Source organism: Scomber scombrus, chromosome 15 (genome assembly GCF_963691925.1).
Source record: "Scomber scombrus chromosome 15, fScoSco1.1, whole genome shotgun sequence".
Taxonomy (NCBI): Eukaryota; Metazoa; Chordata; class Actinopteri; order Scombriformes; family Scombridae; genus Scomber; species Scomber scombrus.
Window position 1 is genome coordinate 7098234 of NC_084984.1, and position 21989 is coordinate 7120222.

General features: G+C 40.5%; 1 protein-coding gene across 1 annotated transcript in view; it reads right to left on the bottom strand.

Annotated features, from left to right (window-relative positions):
• Nucleotides 1-3084: 3084 nt before the first annotated feature.
• mast4 (microtubule associated serine/threonine kinase family member 4) overlaps nt 3085-21989 on the bottom strand; it is a 103212-nt gene continuing 84307 nt past the window's right edge. The window contains 14 exon segments of the mRNA XM_062434925.1: nt 3085-9620; nt 9723-9907; nt 11037-11173; nt 12218-12340; nt 12903-13129; nt 13589-13789; nt 14482-14696; nt 16110-16231; nt 16969-17078; nt 18210-18332; nt 19029-19130; nt 21110-21275; nt 21373-21381; nt 21383-21506. Coding sequence (XP_062290909.1) covers nt 5833-9620; nt 9723-9907; nt 11037-11173; nt 12218-12340; nt 12903-13129; nt 13589-13789; nt 14482-14696; nt 16110-16231; nt 16969-17078; nt 18210-18332; nt 19029-19130; nt 21110-21275; nt 21373-21381; nt 21383-21506 — 5632 coding nt within the window. The 3' untranslated portion in view covers nt 3085-5832.

Consider the following 21989-nt stretch of genomic DNA (forward strand, 5'->3'; position numbering starts at 1 on the left):
CCACACCATATTGATAACAATGCAAACGGTTGATTACATCATTATTATTGTTCAGCCTTCATAAAATGGATTACAAACCAGCCAGATGGACAATGAATGTACATTTTATTTACCTCACAATCTACAGATTATCACACTATTTGTATTATGTGTGACAACAACAGGAGGTGAATGCTGAGGAGGAGGAGGAGTGATGGACAAGCTGAGTGCCAAATCTTCCATATTAGACCATGATCCACAGTGGTAGTGTTTGCAGATTCACACTAATGAAAGGGTTACTAAAAAGGGGAACAAGGATGGGGGGGATGGTTAGTTGTGAGAGGATGTTGTTTTACTTCCTCGCAACACAAAACAAATACAGACTTTCTTTAACGGCATATGGAAAAGTGATACTGTTTCTCTCTCATCACAAAATATGTTAATCTCATCACTTGAGACAACATGTTGATGTATAAAGTAGGCCATGAAGAGCGTTTAAAAAAAATACAGTTTCTATTTTGAAGTGCTGCATGTTGACAACAGCTTATTACTTACTGCAGCCATGAAGATATACAGCTATGAGGAAAATAAGAATCAGAAAGAAATTTCTTGCAGGGAGGAAATTGTTCCCTGTTGGAAAACAACTTAAACATGAAGCACACTGCCAATTAATGTCAATAAAGTTACCACAATGTATCCTTTCGTCGCCCTACATGAGCTGCTGGCTGCTGCAACACCCTGATCTGGCCCAATGTTCAACCCCCATTCCTAAACCCTAAGAGGATTTTTTCCTTTGATTCCTCTATTTAATATTTCTGCTTAGTAATCACTCTTTGTCGACACTGATCCATCTGTACCATTAACACTGTAATCACACATGAAAAGGCAGTTACTGACAAGGAACAGGGACTTATATTTGTGTGTTATTCAGAGGAGCCTAATGTGTTCTGTGAGGCTCTCTGAAAATACTGTTTTTCTCAACAAAAAAGCAATTTAATCATAAATGTACCATCACAGGAACAAATAGTCTTCCTATGGATAATATCATGTTAAGGATCTTATTTAAATCTTATTTAGAGCAATTTTCTTTCTGTCACTGTTTGGACTAGAACAAGCAGATTAAATATGCAGCTTTATCTAATCTTGAGAGGATTTCCGTACACTATGCAACACTACATCAGTCCGCTGTATCTCTACTGAATAAGATGTTGCGTAACAGAGGACACTTCTATTTCAGCAGTATAGTCAAAAAACACAGATGGAAGGACACTGCCCCCTGTTGGGTGTAACTTTGAATACAGTGGTTTAGAGCATTAACTGAATATGTGAACATGTCTTCAAGAAACATAATTACTTGGAAAGTCTCTATTCTTTGAAGGCATGTTAAACTCTAATGAATGATGACAAATTCACACTACAACAATGTAATGTCTGGATATGCTGTTCTGGAGTTTTGGGTGAATGAAATGACTATAAATAATTTGCTAACAATTAAATTTGACAAAAATTAGAGCTGATGATTTATACCAGGGATGTCCAAACTATTCCACAAAGGGCCATGTGGCTGCAGGTTTTCATTCCAACCAAGCAGGAGCACAAAAACCAGACACACCAGATTTGATTAATTTAATCAACTGATCTCAGTCTTCAGACAGTTGATTGGTCGAATCGTGGGCTCTTGATTGGTTGAAACAAAAACCTGCAGGCACACAACCCTTTATGGAATAGTTTTGCCATACCTGATTCATACAGACCATATCAGCTGCTGAGATACAAACATATAGGTGGCCTAAACATTAACTTTCTATTAATCAGAGGAATCAGAACAAAGATATTTGTAGGATTTTATCTGAGTGAGCAGGTTGGTCCTAAAACAATAGTCAGGTGCCCAAATGAATACTAACATGTTTTTTGTGCTGTAATCATTCCTCCTGTTCACATAGATCATTACAAGATCCCTTCATAATGCACCTTCTAAGTAAGTGATGAGAGACAAATCCCACAAGCTTCATTCTGTACAAAAGTGCATTTAAGTTCATTTGAAGCTAATATGAAGCTTCAGTCGTTCCAAATTTGTCAATATTTTTCAAAGTTAGTCTGTTTAGAGCCAAATTCACTCTTTTTTGTTATGTTCCTTCCACTGCAGCTGAACAGGAAAACACTGTCCATCGAGACACAAAGAGGGTTTATTTAAACCAAGCATGCTAAATGGGATATATTCACTTCCTTTGACTAACTCAGATGGCTGAAGCCTCCTATTATCCTCAGATAAACTTTTAAATACCTTTTCACTCAGAAAGAGAACTGTGGATTTTGTCTCTCATCACTTACATTGAAAGCACATTAGGAAGGATCCCCTAATGGCCAGAATGAACAGGAGGAATGACTATATCAAGCAAAACCAGTTTCAGTGCTCATACAGGCATCTGACTGTTGTTTTAGGACAGACTTGAAAAAACTGTTTAACTCGTCCTCAAAGTATTTCTAGCATTTTATCTTAGTGGGCACAAGACCAATATTCTGTCAATGGGGGAAATGTGAGAAAAAGCAATCTTCACTCATTAAAGCCCAGTCAGTGCAATCAGTATTTATTACATACATAAAGTACACTGTATATCCATCATGTAGTGTCTTTTTTGATACTACCGGAGATGCCAACTTTAAAATTACACTTCCGATTGTACATAGTGGCTTTAAAGTGAGACTGTAATTTTTGCAAATGTAAAGCGGATGTTCAGTTTAGGGGTCAAAGGATATTGCGATAAGAGCTTTACTTGGTTTGTTATGTGCAACAGCTTATAGTGGCTATTGTCAGCAAACTTTACTTAGATGTACAGTATTGTTGTATAACTGGCATTACTAACTCCGTTTACAGACTTAATGACTCATCTCTATCTGTGCTGCTGTTATGTTTTAAGATTAAGGTTTAGTATTTACTGTAATCCTTTAATAGCCAAATGTGGCCAATGCAAACTGACAGACTCACAGCAGGCTACTTGTTGTCACATGTTTTCTGGCATTTCTATTTTTAAGCTCTGTTTATATTTTTTACTGCTAAAAATATATGCCATGAAACAAATGAAGACTAAAGAAAGAATAATTTATAATTCCATTTTATTGTTCAGTATTACGCAACATTAGAAGTATAAATATCTGTTTTAATTTACAACATCTATGACATCCATAGAGCTTTTCCTTGGGCAAAATACAAAACTCAAAACACTTTTATTGCACATATTCTAAAAGACAAACCATCGTAAGCAAGTTCATCTAATACTAGTTTTGCACAGAGGAGGAAAAAAACTGAAAAGACAAGCAGACAAAGAAGAACCTGACGTGAAAAGACGTTGATTACTGCACAAACAAATGTTCTTACATCCTGGTGGCAGGGGAGCAAAATCTCACACTACTATAAACAACATTACCTGTGACACAGAACATAGATTTGGCAAATCAACAATATACAAAATATACATCCATGAAGCTTTGTAAACAAACATTGAATGTGCTTTGAGGATTTATATGTCAGTCGCCACAGGAACAAACAAAAAAAAGAAAAGGGAAAAAAAAGTGTGTGTAAGGGGAAAAATTCATGTTTATTTGTTCAAATAAAATGTTGGTGATTCATTTCAGTTTCAAGTCAGGACACATGGGGGGGAATTCATAAACATCCTTTTCAGCTCCAATTCTCCTCTTTTGCTCAGCCATTGAACTGAATAGATGGCAAACATTAAGGTGCGTTTGTTCTCTCACAATACATTATAGCGATACATTTACAACATCTAATGCCACTAAACATTAGATTCTTTTAAACATTAAAATCTCTGCAGTCAATCTCACGTGTTTCAGTTTCATTCTGGGATAAAGTGTGCCATTTAGATAAGCTATATTCTGTGTCTAGTTTAAATGAAGGATTTTCCTATTTGACTTATTTATTTGACAATATAGAGTATAAGTAGTATTCAAGATTATTGTTTTTTTATATAGCCAGCACAACAGAGCGAATACTGCATTACATACGTAGTGTCCTAGGCTACTTTCTGGTTGTCATTTAGGGTTTGCAATTTAAAGGCATCTACAGTTAAGAGACACTGTGTGTATGTGTATGTGTATGTGTGTGTATGTGTAAGTAGCAGAAAATGAAAGCTTGATATATGGCAGCCTACATGTATAGTACCACATATTTGCACATTAACATCAAATGTATGATTTTTGACATGAACTATGCAAATAATCAAGATTCCTCACATAAAACCTTAAACCCAGGCTGTGCGTTGAGATCGAAACACTAACACATGACTTATACAACACTGAGACTGAAAGCCTGACATCCTTTGAAACCCTGACAGTGTCTGCGGTCTTGAACTTGAAACCCTTTCAGAGCTCATCTTTTTTTTTTTTTTAACTCACATGATTGATCTCATATCATTCTGGGAACACATGGACACAACCGGAGATGATTGATGCCCACATTTTTTTTTTTTTTTTTTTAAAGAAATCTACTGCAGTAATTATTGTCAAACATATGCTGGTTAATCTCAACAATCAAACACAATACTTCATTTTTTTTAGACAATCATCATTCTTCAAACCATAATCAGCCTGCAAATACATTATCAACAGTAAAGACATTCTTGGGAAACGCTGACAGCCCTCACAGTTTTGTTATATAATGCTACATTTTTAGACCCCTCCTACTCCCAACCCCCCTTATGCCTTTTCATCTCTCTATCTCTCTTCAAGTTAATTTTGGAACATGTGAAAACATGTTTAAAAGTCACAAAACGATAGGATGCCTTGTTGACGAGATACATCACGTTAGCTTACTTTTTTGACCACAGAGTCGTCAAGCGGAACATAATTCTCTAATATCGAGCATACAAACATGACACTGCAAAATCTATACATATAATACAAATGACAATCATGTAAGCCCCATGTATCCCAGTTTTACAGTGTTATCATATTTACACAATATTGCATTAAAAAAAAAATATATATGTACAGATGTCAGAGGAATGTGAATGAACACCACATCTTGCTAAGAACAGCAAGTGTTATTTCCCATTAATCTAAGGCCCCGTCACTAATTTCATATATATGTGATTTCTAGAACCGAAAAAAAGATGATTCCATATTTTTCAAAGTTTTAGGTGAAAAGCACAGGACAAAGTGCATTCCCTCTGTGTACCAATGCACAAAAAATACCCCCAACGTAAAAAAATAATGAACAATCTGATTATAATGAAAAGAAACAATTGTGATACAACATTGCCATATCGCTAAGCAACATTGCATGGTCTACTGCATTAAAAAGACTATCGCCTTCGACATCAGGTCCTCCGAGTCTTAGAAGTAAGAGTGCAATTCAAAATCATTTATGGCACTGACTCTACAGTACATAACAACCTTTTTGTAAGGCTCCTCTCTCCCTATTGCCCCTGACATACTGATTGCACAAAGCATTCTGCAATAAACAGAAAAAAAACTTCCAAACATTCAACTTGATGCAAAAAGTAAAACAACAACATACCAGAAATGATCAGCAAGTGATTACCTACATTCACACCCCAAAACATTTACATGTGTTGTCCAAAGTAATCTTATTAAATGCACGCACGCACGCACGCACGCACGCACGCACGCACGCACGCACGCACGCACGCACACACCCACACACCCACCTACACATCCTACCTCTCTATCAGCATGTAACAGATTGCCCGGTCCTCAAACCAAAAAAAAAAGAAAAGAAGGAGGCATGATGATGCTTGCACAAACCATTTCTAACTTTTTTTCTTATTAAATCTGGTTCTCTGGAGCGATAATATTTTTCCCTTCTCTCTTTTTTTCTCACTTTTTGTAAGTGGAGCTGCGTGGTGACTCTTTCTGCTGCTTGCACCTGCCAGTGTCTTTATCTGAACTTTCTTTTACTGCAGATGGAGCAGCTCTGGATGTGTCTCTCTTTGTGTTTTTCTGTGCAGATGTGACATCTTGAACTGTTTCTTTTTTCTTCCTCTCAGCCTGCTCTTTCCGGATGGAGGGCACCTGTTTGTCCGGGGTGGTGATTCTGGTATCCAGGCTTTTGCAAGCGTCCGGTTTAAATGCCTCATACTTGGGGCTTTCCTTAGATACCTTAACTACAGCTTCCTGGGGTGAACAGGTGGAGGCCCTGCTTGAGGCGGCTCCACTGCTTGGTGACTGCGTTTCCTTTTTCGCTGCAGGTTTTGGCAGCACAGGTGGCAGATCAGGCTGTGGGGAAACGTCTGGCTCCTTCCTGAGCTGCTGTGGCTGATGTTGACGTGCAGTAAGTGGTGAAGCGGCGACTTTTGGTTTCGAGTCATGATGGTCTTTAACAGCTGGGGCTTGGTTTTTGGGTGAGGGATCTTTATGTTTGGCATCAAGACTTTGTTTAATACCTGGAGATGGAGCTACAGAGGGCTTTAATGTTGCCGATGAGAAGACAGATTTAGGAGGGAGAGATTTTGGCTTCAAGTCCATGTTTTCTTTCACTTCTTTTACTACATGAGATGAGGCTGCTACAGAACTTTTGGGCTGTGTTTCTCTTTGTTTCACCTCTGCAGAAGTGGGAGAAGGGTGTGTCAGCTGGGCTGATTCTTCCCGTTTTACATCAACTCTAGAGGAAAGCGACGTGGCTTCTTTCCGTTTAGAGTCATGGGTTATTTGAACAGTTGAAGATGAGGGCGCAGATTCTTTAGACACATCTTTCTGTTTTGAATTTGGACTTCCCTTGACCGCTTGGACAGGGGGAGGTGTTTTTGTTTCCTTCTCTGTCTTCATGGCGGTCTGTGGCACAGGTTGTGGGTCAGGCCTTGATTTACTTTTGAGACTCGAAACATTTTCATTTGTACTTGCTGGAGCTGAACATTTCTGCTTGGCTGTAGCTACCACAGTGTTTTCTTTTACACTGAGAACAGTTTCTTGTTTTTTAGAGGTGCAATGTGCTGAATCGGGTAATTTGTGCTGGGCTTTTTCAGCTGGATGGTGGTTGGTGGATAGCTGGTCTGAGTCTTTCACGTTGCCTTTATTCTTTGTCTTTGGTGATATGGGGTCCTCTTTCTTCTGCCCCAGTATGCTACTACTCTCTATTGCACCAGCTGACACAGTGTTATCCTTCTTCTTGTTTACACTTGGTGCGATTTCTGTGACATTGTTTAATGATGGGCCCATGTTTATAGTAGAAACCTCCTTTTTCTTCTCCGCTTTTTCAACTGTGGCACATGTGTTCATTTCCTTCTTAGGGCCTGGGCTACCTGTATCACCCACCACCTTCACAGCTGACTTGATAGACTGAACCACGTCCCTACTGGTAGGTCTGTCAGAGCAGAACCGGCCTTTTGAGTTTGCACTGCAGGTTTTATTTTCGTGCACAGAACCAGATGCTGATGTTGTGATGATATTTGAAGAGCAGATGTTCGGCAGTTGCTGTTTTGACAGCACATTCTCTGGAACGTGTACAGATGCAGACTTACTCTGTACATTCACCTTAGAAGCAGAGGTCATGGTTGAGTTCTGTGCAGTAGCTGCTTTCTCACAGCTCTGAGGCTGACCTTTATCCAAGCCAGAGTTTATACTCTGCTTCACTGACACAGGTAATGGTGCATTAACAGCTGTAGCTGCAGTCTCCATTTGTGCCGGTGCAGGGGAAGTTTTTATGTCCGACTCCAGCTTTGCAGAAGTCAAAGACACTACTGTCTTGCAGCTGTCAACATTTTGTGATGTAGTGCATGGTGTTATTTCCTGCTGTTCCACTTCATCCTCCTGGTCTTCATTGCTGACTTCCCGTATGGAGGGTGTTTTTCCACAAGAGGAAAAGTGGGAGCTATGTCGAGGGGCTCTATGTTCATGAGCCAGAGCTGAGCTGGCCTTCATACTGGTCCTGCTTTCTTGTTTAACAGTAAATGTTGAGCTTTCCCCTTTGCTGGTTGGGGGCTTTAATGATTCATTATGTCTGTCCTGTGTTTTCTCACCACTTGCACTGCTTTTTACCTCTGTGGCTAAATGATTTGACTGCTCTTTGGAGACAACTATGCTATTTAGAGAGGAAACAGCTTCAGGGCTTGGGGAACAAGCGAGGGGGCTCTTCAGCTTGTCTGTAGTTTTCAGTTGGGGGATGGTTATTTGTCTCTCAGTAGGACTCTGGAGCCAAATTGGAGGACTCACAGAGACAGTGTTGCTTGTGTTTTCCACCATTTTGGATAAACAGGTCTCTGTTTTGGATACTCTGGGCCCTGAGAGCAGGCCAATGTCCAGGGTGCCCTCCAGAGGTTTGAGAGAGGAGACATGGCGTCCCTCCAGTTTATATTCAGATGAAGTCTTTCGAAGTGGAGAATCCGCTGAGGAGATGAGCTGGAGTTTTTCCACAGCACTCTCTCCTCTACCGGAGAAAATCTTGGAAGCCAGACCTTCAGGGCTGGAGTGAATACCCCCCAGTCCTGCCTTCATGTGGTCATGAGGCATGGTTGTGTCCAGCTGGAGGCTCTTAGACCTGGTGGAGCCAAAGTGGAGGTTCTCATGGAGGCCGGAAGACAACCGGCACATGCAGTCCTCTCGCTCTTCGAATGACAGCCTCTTCCTGGTGAACTCAATGTTGGGAGCTTTGAAGTCCAGTCTGTCCGGCTTCATGTTGTCTTTAGCCTGTCTGGAGTACTGCCACTCTGGGTGAATAGAACAGAAGCTCGATCGGAGTCCTCCGTCACTCTCACTGCTGCTACCAGACGATTCACTGATGCCCTCGGACGCACGTGTGTTAAGTTTTTTATACAGCACATCTTTAAGGGTTGCACTGGCAGGTTTGGCCTCTTGAGGACCACAATCTGGGCTATTCTGAGTTTTGCTTTGACCTCGGACCAGAAAACTTTCCTCCCTGTCATCACCACACATCGTGGATGAGTCAGATTCACGCAGCGCATCTTGTTTCTGCAGCGACTCCCTCCTCTCCGACCAGTCTTGTCTCTTCGCAACCATCTTGGACTTCAGCTTTTCCTTGTCCAGTTCTTCAACAGATTCCTGTCGACCCATTTTACGACTGTTGGGCCTCTTTAAGCAGCCTTGCTCAACAGGTCGTACACGGTTGATTGCCACTGGCTCGCAGGCTGTTTCGTCCACACTCTGCAAAACGGTGTAATCGCGGTCCCCAGCTCTCAGTTCCTCATCCTGCACCTCCTCTTGGGTCACTTCCAGGCTGTGTTTTCTAGGACAAAGGTGCTTCTTGTCTCCTGTGTAAGAGGGGGACAGCTTCTCCTCAGACTGGACTCGTTTCAGGAGGGGTGAACGGGGTGGCTCAGCGCTTTTGGGGCGCACAATGTGGCGTACGATTGTAGGTGGGGAATGTATCTTGGTCGGGAAAGCTTGGGTTGTCTTTGAAATGGTGACTGAATGTCCACTAAGAAGAGGAGAGGGTGAACGCTGAGGAGATGTTGGCTGAGGGGTAGGTGAAGGTGTGCGAGCCAAAGGAGAGAGAGGGATGCTACCGGCGGACTTGCGGCGCCCCTGACGAAGCCTTTGACCCGGCAGTTTGGGGCCGAGGCCATGAAGAGTACTGGGGCGAATGTGGCCTGAGCCTGCAGGGGAGTTTGGAGCGCTGGAGCTGGGAGAGCTACTCTGGGATGAGTTGCCACCTGAAAGTAACAAAAGACAAAAAAACAGGGTATCAGTAATATATGAAAGGGTATGAAACAGTAAATGAACATTAAGGCTATCATCAAAATAAATGACTGTACCTGACTGGGTGAAATCAGGTGCAGGGCGAAAGGCGGCAGTAGGGGAGCGAGGGGAGAGACTGTGGGTGGGGGAGCCGGGGAGACTCTCGCCAGATGAAAGAGAGTGGTTGAGAGAGGAGAAACTTCGGCTTGTGTGCAGGAGAGGGGAGGGCTGCATCGCAAAACGCCTGAAAAGGGAGCGTCGCCTGAAAAAAACAACACAAAGGGAGACAAAGAAAACAGAAATCAGCCCACTTTTGGAAATTTAAAAATCACTATTTTGTAATGCATTTATTAAAGAACACCACAGCAAATTAAAAATAAAGGACATTAAGCAGTGATGCTGAGTTGATATAAAACCAGCTTCAATTATTAAAAACTAGAAAAACATGATGTCAAATCTGCTATTACTTGATGTCTTATGTGCATTTATTTATCTTATATGCAGGTTTCTTACATTTCTACGTCACACATTTTCTATTCTTATGGTAAACACACTTTGCTCTTTTAACTGTTTTCAGAAGTAAAATGATCCAAGAGTCTCACTCCCATCTTAACATTGTTCCGGCAGTATTTTATATCAAGGAGCACAAACTCATTCGTTGTATTTCTGATAGTTTGCAGACGGACTCCTTGCTGTCTCAAGCGTTGAGATGGCACAAGTGAGCCCAGAGCAGAGGAAATTGTCAGATTATATACAATACATACCTTGTTCTACCATCAGAACAATGTAAGCACAATAGTCACATCATAACGTGTGTACAACCAGGACAACATACATGATGTTCACTCAATCAGCATTTCATGTAACATAAGTGGTGATAATGTGTGTGTCATAATCTGCTGATCATGACACACACATTCCCTCAGTGCTTTCTATCAGCCCCCTAGTGGCCAACAGGCAGCATAGAAATGTCTACTCACCTGAAATCAACTTATCGACTATTACTGACGTTTCTGCAGTACCACTGAACTGTAAACAGTGCTCAGCTTTACACCAATGACACTGTTTTCCCTTTTTAAATATGCACAGCTACATTTAAAACTAAAAATATTCACAGTATCTTCCAGCAATGTACTGGTGGTGCTTACAGAAGTAGGTACGAGCAAAGAAATTCTTATTTATGGTCTTCATTAACTTTTAGATGGCAGCTACTCTAGTATGAAGCCTGACTCGAGCCTGCGGACATGAGTCTGACTGATTGTCTTACTGCCTGAAAAAATAACTATATGATACTCTCTTGTCTCTTATGTTTAGATTATTTAAGAGGCACACCTTGTGATTGAAAGTCTGTAGAGAATACAATTTGTAGGGTGCCTGTTTAAGATTTGTACCTTTCTGGTGTTTTCTCTTTCTTGGGCTTCTTGGCACATCTAACCATCTTGCTCCTGTAGCTATTCCTCCTGGCAGGACCGGTTTTTATTGATGTATTTTCGAAGGGGGTTGTTGAAATGGCCACTTTGCTACCACTCTGAAAAGGAAAGGACAAAAGTTTGGCATTGGCACAAAAACGTACAACATTCACATCACGACATCTCCCCAAGATAATTTTTCTCCCCCTGGCGGAGATGATGAAAGTGACCTTAACCGTGATTAAGAGCGCAATTTTTATTCATAATAATGTTGTGTCTACAGTCCTGTGGTTACTATCATTGAAAGATTAAAACCAAAGTCAAACTACATAACTCATCAATTTAGAGATTTTCTAAATTAATCTGTGACCGTCAGAGTAGTATCAAATGTCCCACCTTTAATATTAATAGTATTAAGAAGATTAAAGAAGACTTTTTAAATTAATTCTGAATTTAAACAGTAGTATAGAATAACTGCACCACATCTGAGGTTTTTACTTTCTCCCCTTTCTAAAGAGCTGCTGGTCAGCTCAGTCTGCAGCATTTGAGATGGAAATCTCCACTCAGCAGGTTTACCTCACATGAATGAATTTTAGTAACTGTTATTTTACAGCCTGCTTGGTCAGTATTGTGAATGCATACGAGCTCTTTGTCCTCCAGTTAATTTAAGTTGGGCAATGCAATTAATTTATAGAAAATTACATTTTCCAAACACCATGAAGAATATTAATATGAACCTGAACTGCAGCAGTAATCACTATGAAAAAATGTCTGTGCTGCATAACTGTCTTTCTAAAGTTATTCATCAAGTGAAATGTATTCATTTATTATTTTTTATTGGGTTTTTTGGGCGAGCTTTTCCTTATTCAAATTGAGAGTCTAAGGACAGAAGAGGCTCTATACTGTTCAAAATTGTAAAGCCCCCTCAGGCAAATGTGTGATTTGTGATATTGGGATATATAAATAAAAACTGAGTACAGTTATTATTCTTGTTTTTTACCTAAAGTTTGTCAATATGTCTACAGCAATAGAGCACACATGTCCTTTGAAGCTTTGAGCATATTAGCAGCAAAAAAAGACTGAACCACATTATATTTGACAATGAAATAAATAATAAAAAAAGTGAAGATATGCTGTTTAAAGATGGACACATATTCATTTACCTTCAGCAGGAGCTCCACCACTTCAGTGTGGACCAGACCGTGAACCGGCTCTCCGTTCACATGAGTGATGAGGTTTCCGGCTTTGAGTCCGGCTTTATGTGCGGGCCCGCCGTCCTCTACGTTCTGTTTGACAGATAGATTATGAGCATTACTATCACTGAGCATTGTCCATCATAAATAGAGACAAACAGACAAAAAATGTGCATTTTTAGATTACACTTGTAAACTGCTAAAATACACAGATTAGGACACAAGCGGAGAAGCAGGAGAAAAACAATTATGAGGTGATGTGTATATCTGTTGCCATGGTTACAGACGGAACTTGCATAAATATAGGTTCATTTATCACTCATACAGATCAAGAGATTGTATTTTTGACTGTTCGCAGTCAACAGGTGGATTTAATCGTAGTTTATATGTTGAAAATCACACATCTTCTCTCACACAGTCCTGTTGATGGTCTGCTTTGCTTTGACACCATAAATAAAATGCTAGAAGCAGACAGAGACCCACCCTTTGAGGTGCTTTCAGAGTTCGGTTGGTAGCTTTCACACAAGGCCAAATAACTTAACAGGAAAATGCACCAAATGTTTAAACGGCACCAAACAGATATGGTGTTTAAGCACTCTCACAGTTCACTGACTTACAACTGATCATTTGTTTACTAGAGGCATACAGTCCTTACCCAGACCATGTGGTAGACAGTGTAGATGTCACCCTCACAAGCGTACACCCTGATTGCCCTCAGCGTGAAGCCAAACTTCTTCCCAGTGCTGTGGATGACGACAGGCTGCCGTGGGTTGGTCGTGCAGAGGGAGGAGTCTCGGCTCGGTGAGGAGTCTCTCGAAGAAGGATCTGAGGAGAGGGAGTAGGGAGATAGAGGGCTGGCCAGCGGAGACACCCCGAAGATATCTGGAAAAACAGGAGATGATCACCACCTGCATAGATTCTTTTATTTAATCAATGAGACTTTGACTTTCCGAGCCAGCGGCCGAGGTGTTGCTATAAAACTCATGAGCGAGGTTCATCCTGCTCCCGCTGTGGGTGAGGCTAATGGGATTTTCTCTCTCCCAGCAGTGAGGACTTTTTGCTCCTGCACTGCCTGCTTACTCTCCTTGTTAGCAGCTGGTACTTGGCTACATGCTTGCAGCCACTCTGTAAAATTGAACTCGCAGCAGGTGTCATGCTGGGCCAATTTCACACAGATCCATAGTGTACTTTCATCTCTTTCACAGTACATGCTCAAACTCTGTTGCCCTTTTTGTTATTCTTGAAACGTAATCGCTCTGACCTATGTCAACCTTCACGAACTGTTTGAGATCATACATCTGAGTCAACTTAACTTTGTGTAGGTGTGTATCTCCCACTTACCTCCAGGGATCATAAGGGAGAGGGCGCCAGTTGAGACGGACTTTGGGACTTTAGCCACAGCTCCCGTCTTCTCAGCGGCACTCTCAGGTCGCAAAGAGTTGGTCTGCACCCCCTGGTCTCCGGAGATATGACTGCTACTGTCGGGGCTCTCCACTCCCTCACCTCTGGGCGTCAGTTGATCCAAATGTTCAGAGAAACTTCCTAATTATCAGAAAAGATGTGTATGTAGTCAGGAACATAACTATACTGAAGTGATCAGGAGTTTTACTTGTTTGTCATCATCATTTAGCACATTTGAACACATCTGAATTTGATGTTTTAAATTTAGTCAGATAATTTGGGAGATAAACTTATTTGCTGTCTTGCTGAGAGTCAGATGAGATGATCTATACCACTCTCATGTCTTTCCATTAAATATAAAGCCAAAACCAATAGCTGGTTAGCTTCCCTTAACATATAGACTGGAAACAGTATTATAATTTCTCCTATGAAGACATATTTTATATAATTACAACTCTATTTACCTATATTGTCATCTATTATCTGTTTATATACCAGCCTCCACTTACAGGTACCTACAGGAGGAGTACATTAATAAACACTTTTATCTGTTTACAATAATTAACAATTATCTATACTAGACCTCAAGTTGTGAAATAATAAGCTCCAAACAAGAGAAAACATCAAATTATCCCCCGAATTTTGTTTGTTTGTTGCAGAATGTTGACTCAGAGAAAAGATAAAAGTAAAAATAAACTTCCAGCTGTGGAGCATTTTGTTGATGTTTCAGTTTTCCAGGAATCTCATAACTTACACATTTTTCTCAATTGAAAATCAAACACACGCATCATGAAGTTGTGTTCGATGTAATGTAGAAAGTGTAATTTTGGTACCAGAGAGCGTTGCTCCACTGTGGGTGCTGCCAGGTGTGGTTGCGTCGGGCTCATCTTGCGGGAGCTCTCCGATGGAGAAGGAAGCCTTGCTGGGGTCACCGAGGCCGGAGGTCTCGTCTCCTTCGCTCTCAGCTGAGATGGCGAACTTTGGTAGCAGGTTGGGGCGAGCGCCCTGATTTATGCTCTCTGTGTCTGTCGAGTGGGACAGGGAGGGCCTGGATGAAGGAGAAAACAGACTCTTATAACACCCATGCTTAACGTAAAAGAGTAATTTATAGTAAAAATGCAAAGACTAAAATAGTCAATTAGAGACACACAGAAGCTCTATAATGATGTAGAACTACATGTGTTTTCCTTCTTTTAAATAGTTTGGATTTTTAAATTGCAAACAATCAACATCATCGACCTAAAAAAGACTGTAATATAAATACATATAAATCCCCTAGAAAATAACACATTTTGATTCATACTGTAGCTGTAGCACCTTAAAGGATCAGTTCACATTTTCTCACATCTAGTCTAGTCAAATCCATTTAAAAAAAGGGTTAGTTCAATTTCCAATACATACAGTATATTGAAAGAGTTATTGATCACTAATTTTTTCTTCTCTTCATACTGGCTTAGAAATCGATCCCTTTTGAACATGAATCCAATGTAAATGATCAGGGACAGAATCTAAAGTCCTATTTCTGTCAAAAATTGGATTCTGAAGTTAAACTGAAGTTAATATGAAGCTTCAGTAGTCTGAGTTAGTCGAATCACAAGTCCCAAAGCCTCATTCTGTTGTGTTAAAGCTGGAGTGCAGGACTTTTGTCTCCCCCTGCTGGCAGTGAGACTAAAGGGTGGTGCTCGGCTCTGATGGGTCAGTGTAGGCACACCTTGAATGACAGGCTCATAGAGAGGGCCCAAATATGTATTTTTTCACGCTCCAGCAACACACCAGGATTTGTGCCAGTACACCACTGGCTGTAACGTATTGTTGAAACAGTAGAGCAGTGGATAAACTGTTTTGAGTGTCACAAAACCTTCATGAAATGACTCATTTCACTGTCAGAATTTGATCATTTCGGTCAAATAACATTTGGAAAGTCTAGAAACGCTGCATGCTTAACATCCAAACAACCAGCGTGGGAATGTTGTGCCCGCCATTAGATTTCAAAACTCTGTCTAGTGTGAAATACAGAGAGATTAATCTGGCTCTGATAGGCTTAATCAGCATTGTGTGAACTCATTTGGCAAAGCCTTGAATATAATGGACGTTAATTTATATGTGAAAGTTCCACACTGCAGGTTTAATGTCCATCTATTGAAGCTCAGTGAGGAAACACTATATCTATATTCATGTACTGAGACTTTCACTTTAGAAAAAAAATCTGAATATGTATTCCAGTAGTGATTTTTTGTTTACTGCTGGCTGGCTACATACCAAAAAGAATGACATTTCTGTTTCTGTCTGCAAGTACTGAGATTGTTTCATTTCATCTTGAGTTTAATACAATATCTAAGTTCAGGCATTATGCACTGAACTGTGTCTTCAATCTCTGCAGCATACTCAATCATCTTTATGTACAGAGGCGTAATGAACTCGAGCTATAATCTTGATTATAAAAAAATGGAGGCGAGCGTACAATTCAGCAAAGTCTGGCGTCCAGCTGAGAGAGTCCACAGTCAGCGGGCTCTCACTCTTCTTCTCCTCCGTCTCTCCTTTCTCCTCCAGGTGCCCACGTGACAGATCCAGGCTGCTGTAAACCTGACAATCACACAGAGACAGTGATTCATGTTAGTAAATGCACGCTATGAATGTAAAACTCTGCTCTTTATGCAGATGTTTGGAAATATTTAGAATAAGATAGAAAGACAGATTCATACACATACAGTATTCTGGACAAAAGTCACTGTGCCTTTACATTCTTTACACTTGGATTCGAGACCAGAAACACTGTGATGTCTATGTTAATGCGGACTTCATCATGTCTTACAAGCGTAGAGTTTTGGTGCAGCTGAGGAAAGGTTCTGTGTAGCACTTCAACACTTCCTCTGAGACGCCCCGCTGCTTTTTGAGACACGCTGTAATGCTTTGTTTTGATGTGAGAGGGAAGCATACTGCAATGCAGCACAACAATGACTCTCAGCTTGTATGACTGTATTGTGTGTTGTGCTCCACATTAGCGCGCACGCACACACACACACACACCGATCTGATTTGCAAGCGGAAAATATATGCAAAGCTGAAATCTATGTTTAATACTGTAGGGCTAAAAGGAGACTGGTTGGGGGGGGGGCGGGGGGTGGAGGGGGTTATATTTTCTAGACACAAATTTCCATATGAAATACTTATTGCTCCTGCGTTTGTTTCCCATGAGAGACGGATCAGGACAGATGAGGGCATTGACTCATTTACATGACTAACATCTTTGGCGGTAATGATAATGTGAAAGTGTTAGTCTGACACTAGAGAAATCTGAGAGTGAAGATTAAGGGGCGCACCTTAGAGAATCTGTGTGAACAAGAGGAGAACTGCCGCAGCTCCACGTTGAAGTCTTCATCATTCGTATCCTCCTCCTCAGTCTCCAGGTGATGGTATCTCTCAGAGCGAGCTGGGAACAGATGAGAGGTTTCGATTTCTGACTTTTTTTTCATTGCATTCAATTATTACTGGTTACTGTAAGTACCACAAGGTGTCTTAAATATAAGAACATGGATGATGACCACATAAGAGTCACTGAATGTCGTTGTTATTTTCAAAAATGAGCTACTTAGAAAAGCCATTCATTTGCAAATGTGTTGTAACAGAAATGTTGTAGGACACTTTTAATGAAAAATATTGTAGCGCTCATGCAATATAAAATAGTTTGAGTTTTTCATTTTCAGCACAAAGTGAATATCTGTGTGAATGGATAGAGGACAGCGTCAGTGTTCTGGGAATATAATAACAATGCTGACAGGAATTTCTGAGCCTTAATAATGTCAAATGAGTCCATCAAGCTAACATGAATAGATTTTGCCTATTGACTTTTTCTTACCTCTATTTGGGACAATCATAGTGTAAGTTTTGGAACAACAGCTCCCATAATGTTTCATAAGAAAGCACTGGGTCAATGTTGCTATGGATTAAGCACGTTTAGCCATGTGCTTCACCTTGAACCCTGATAGTTTTTGTCTATGTTTGTTTATTATCTGGCAAATTTGCACCATAAAAAGTCTCATTAAATTAGGTGTTGGCAGCTCCTATTTCTACTGTAATCATGGATGTACAGTTCAAACTATCACTGGAATTCTTTTAATATTGAAAAAAAACTAACTATACAACGATTAAGAGGCAAGATCTTAAGTTATAAAGGCTGTCTTTTTTGCTATGATTTAGTAAGTCGATTTATGGAGGTTTATCCCCAATGGACAATATTGACTGGACATTAAATTGCATCAAGAACAAAAAGCTGTTTCCAAAATCATCGATCTGCCAACCCCTCGCTTCTGAGCTCCCAATAACGGAGTCATCACTCGTATGGCACTCACCATAAAACATGACCCTGAACCCTTTTTTCCATGTGGGACACTTGCAAAATAATGCACGTTTTGTCCCCTAGCAGTCTGCTTTTCAATGTATGAGAGTTTATGTAAACTCTCAGCAAATCTATCTATAAATATGTAGCTCGATACATTGTGAAAACTGAAATAAGTTTGAGGTAAACTGTTGCTGCTCTTTGTTTCCTGTGAATTTAACTCACTGTCAAAGTAGCTGGTGTCATCTTCGGACTCCAGCTGAGGAATAAACTCAGCCTTCTGCCTCAGCAGGCTGTTCCAGTCCAGGTTGTGAAAAAACTGATGCTGCTTCACTTCAGCCGCCCCGCCTGCAGATGATATAAAAACTGATGAGTAATCAGTATGAATAATATTTTCAGGAGAGAGAGAGAGAAAAAAAAAACTGTTCGTGAAAACAACAGACACAAAACACTGGGCATTGACATTGAATGGTGAAGTTAGACACAGGAGGTGAAGAAACGCTTACACTCTGTTTTCCTTTTCCCTAGTGGCTGCAGGCCAAACTGATATCATGACCATAAATTATGCAGTACAATTTCCTGCCTGTGACCTTTCGTGGACTAGTGGGAGCCTTTCTGAATGGCAGCCTGGTGAGGGGGGATTGGGGGGGGGGGGGTCTAGATGCACACTGAGGGTCCGGCTGCCCCCAGACTGAACTGGCAACGTTGCGCCCCTCTGATTAAAAGCTTTTGTCCCTGGTCGTGGCCACTTTTACAGTCCACAGATCTACTCACTCTTGGTGCCTGATCATGCATGGAACTAGATTCATGGACTAGCAAGGAAATAATTGCAATTGATCAAAGGGAAAGGGTGAGCAGGCCACAGGATAAACTGCTGTGCTGCTGGGTGACCTCAATTTCTCCCCCGGTGACTTGGAATAATGAGGGGTGCTGAGGTGGCACTAACGGTCACATGAGAATTTATGATGGCCTGCCGTGCCTGTCTGGTCCTAAGCAAGTTACTGACTGTGCAACATTTTCTTTGCTCATTGTGTAGCTTTGTACCTGCACCCATCCTATCCAGAGGATTCTGTCTGAGCAGCATGGTGATGAGCTCCTGAGAGTCCAGAGGTGCGGCATCTTCTCCGTCGGGCCAGTTGATCTCGTCTGGAAACACACAACGCATGAGATCAGTCTGAATCTTAAAATACTCAAAATAAAAGCAGCGAATGTGTCTCAGCTGCTAATATATTTGTAAGACGTGGTTTAACCCTAACCCTAATTAGACAACAACTCTAGATGCACACACAGAGGTAAAAAACAATGCAGAATGGCTGAAAGCTCATGTAGAGTTTTTGTGCCTTAAACTGCAATTATCTCAAAATTAATGATCAATATCCAAAGCAGGAAAAAACCCTGTAGAGTAGAGATTTCTGGCCCAACTTCACCTACTGCCAAGGTGCATAGAGAATGGGGAAAAAAAGTATAAAAAAGGCAAAACTTCAGCAACACTTGTAGCACAGAACAACTTTTTTGTTAGGCTAATGCGTTGCAGCTTGTGGCCTTCATCAGGGTTATCTAAGTGCTGGATAAGCAAATGAATGATATTACATTAATTATGGTCTTAAAAATGCTGACATTACATGTATAATGGGTCGTTTTCACCTGTGCTGCTCGTTGCTTGGTATAGTGTATATTGTCACTGCTATCAGTGTGTCAGCTAGCCAGACCCAAAATCAAAATGTGTCGTGTTTTAAAAATAATTGGAGATGCAAAGATGAGCTCTACAACAGATTTATCCTTTAAACTGTAATTTCACTAGTTGCCACCAAGTTGTTTATTTCTAAATGCTGAAAATGTTAATATATAAACTTTCGTGACACTTTGGCAACATGTTTTTACCCCCCTGCTGTGTGCGCCTCCTTGATGGTTTGAAAACAGGAAACTTGTCTTTAAGAATAATACTACCATTTAAAGCATGAAGAATAAAAAAAATAACCAAAAAAAATAAATAAATGTTTTGTTGTTTTTGTTTAAAATCTCATTCTGAATTTGAACCCAGTAAGGTTGACTCTTTTTGCTCCACTCTGATGTGTCTGTATACCGGCAAAGAGAGAAAAAGTTATCTCTAAGAAGACGTAAGCATAACACTGCTGGACGAGACAATTTACATGTGCTGTGGGTTTTCATGAAAAGCCTTGTGGATAGGCAATGAAAAAGGGGAGCAAAGCCTGTCTGTGCCATGCTGATTGTCTGCTCTGTGCACCGTTTGTCCCCCATTTTAATCAAATTTGGGAGGGAGCTATGAATATGTATGCGTGGCCTGAGGCCACGGTGGCATGCATTCAGTCTGTACAGACCCCTTTAATTAACAGTCACTCTCAGAGGCTTGGTACAGTTTGATTGAGAGCATACCAAATCAGTTGTGGCACGCCATTCATTTGCTATGACACAGATAGAGGCTGTTATCCAACAACTCAACAATTCATCGGAGCCACACCGACGACAAGATAAAAGCTCCTCTCTTCAAGATTAAGATTTTCTCTGCGCTGTCACCATGAGACCAAAGAGGATGAAGCAATATCATCATAACATTAAGACTTCACTTGTGGTCTAAAGTCAAGCTAAATCCACTTAACGGCCATCTGTTTTGCTACTGGCCTTCAGGGAAATGTCAGTCTTCAGTAAATTGAGAAATATGCATACCAACTAAATCCATGTGGTCACTATGCAAATGTTTATCTCTGAATGAGGTTTGGGAATTTCTCCTGATGTGCTCGACAGAATCTACGCACCAGATGCTGCGCTGAATTTGCGATGGAAATGTGTCTATTTACTTTACTTAAATCCAAACATGGGAGAGGAAACAAGGGAAAAAATAAGGTTGTGTATCGATTTCTACGTGAAATGTATTTTGTGTGGAGTGTAATTAAAATATCTTATATGTGGTTATGTGATGAAAAGCTAATTTCACTGGCTTAAACTAGCAATTTGCGTTAATATCCAAGGCTAGCTGATGGAGCTGGATTGAGAATCACATATCTGCCTATTAGTGAGGTTTTAGCAGCGGTCATTGTTGGGCAGAAACATCATAATATAATGTCCTTTCTAATTATCATCTGAGAGGAAATGGAGTTAATACTAACCACTGATGACCTGTCCAAACAGCTCTTCTGGTGTGTCTCCAAAAAAAGGCACACAGCCCACAAGGAACTCGTAGAGGATGATGCCCATAGCCCACCAGTCCACGGGCTTCCCATAGCCTTGTCTCAGGATCACCTCTGGAGCAATATACTCTGGTGTCCCACATACCTACAAAGATAGAAAAATAAACATAAGAAATGGTCTAAACATGTTGAGGTTTGAGGTAAAAATTTCAGATACATTTCAATAGTTAAATAAGATTTACCTGCTTATCAGAGAAACTCTCTGGCATCTTTCTCTATGTGTCCCTCATACAGGTTCGTGGTCATGTTCATCAGCCCAACTTTGGACAGCCCAAAATCTGTCAGTTTGATGTGACCCATTGAGGTGACCAGCAAACTGTGAGGAGGAGAAAAGAAGATGAGGACTCAATAGTTAACCCAGACACTTTATAACAGCCAGTGAGCCTTTAGTCTGCTAGAATAGGCAGCTAAGCTTCCTGACAGTGATTATTATTAAAAGCCTGCACAGATTATTTGTATTTATTTGCATTATTCAGCATTGTAAAAATACTCTATTACAAATAAAAGAGCTGAAATTTTGAAGTACCTTCATTTTGATGATGATTATTATTGATAAATCCACATAGACATAACATTTAAATGCTAATGCTGGTCAATGTGTAGTTTAATCTATAACAGTGCATCATATTTTTAACTACTCCTATGTTTTGTGTGTTAGATCTTCGTTTGTAAAGACATGAGTAACTATAGCTCTCAATTAAAAGTAGTGGTGTAGATGTATTAAGTAGCACCATTAAATATTCAAGTAAAATATTTAAAAATTGTACTTAGTAACTCTTTGAGCGAATACTGACAATTG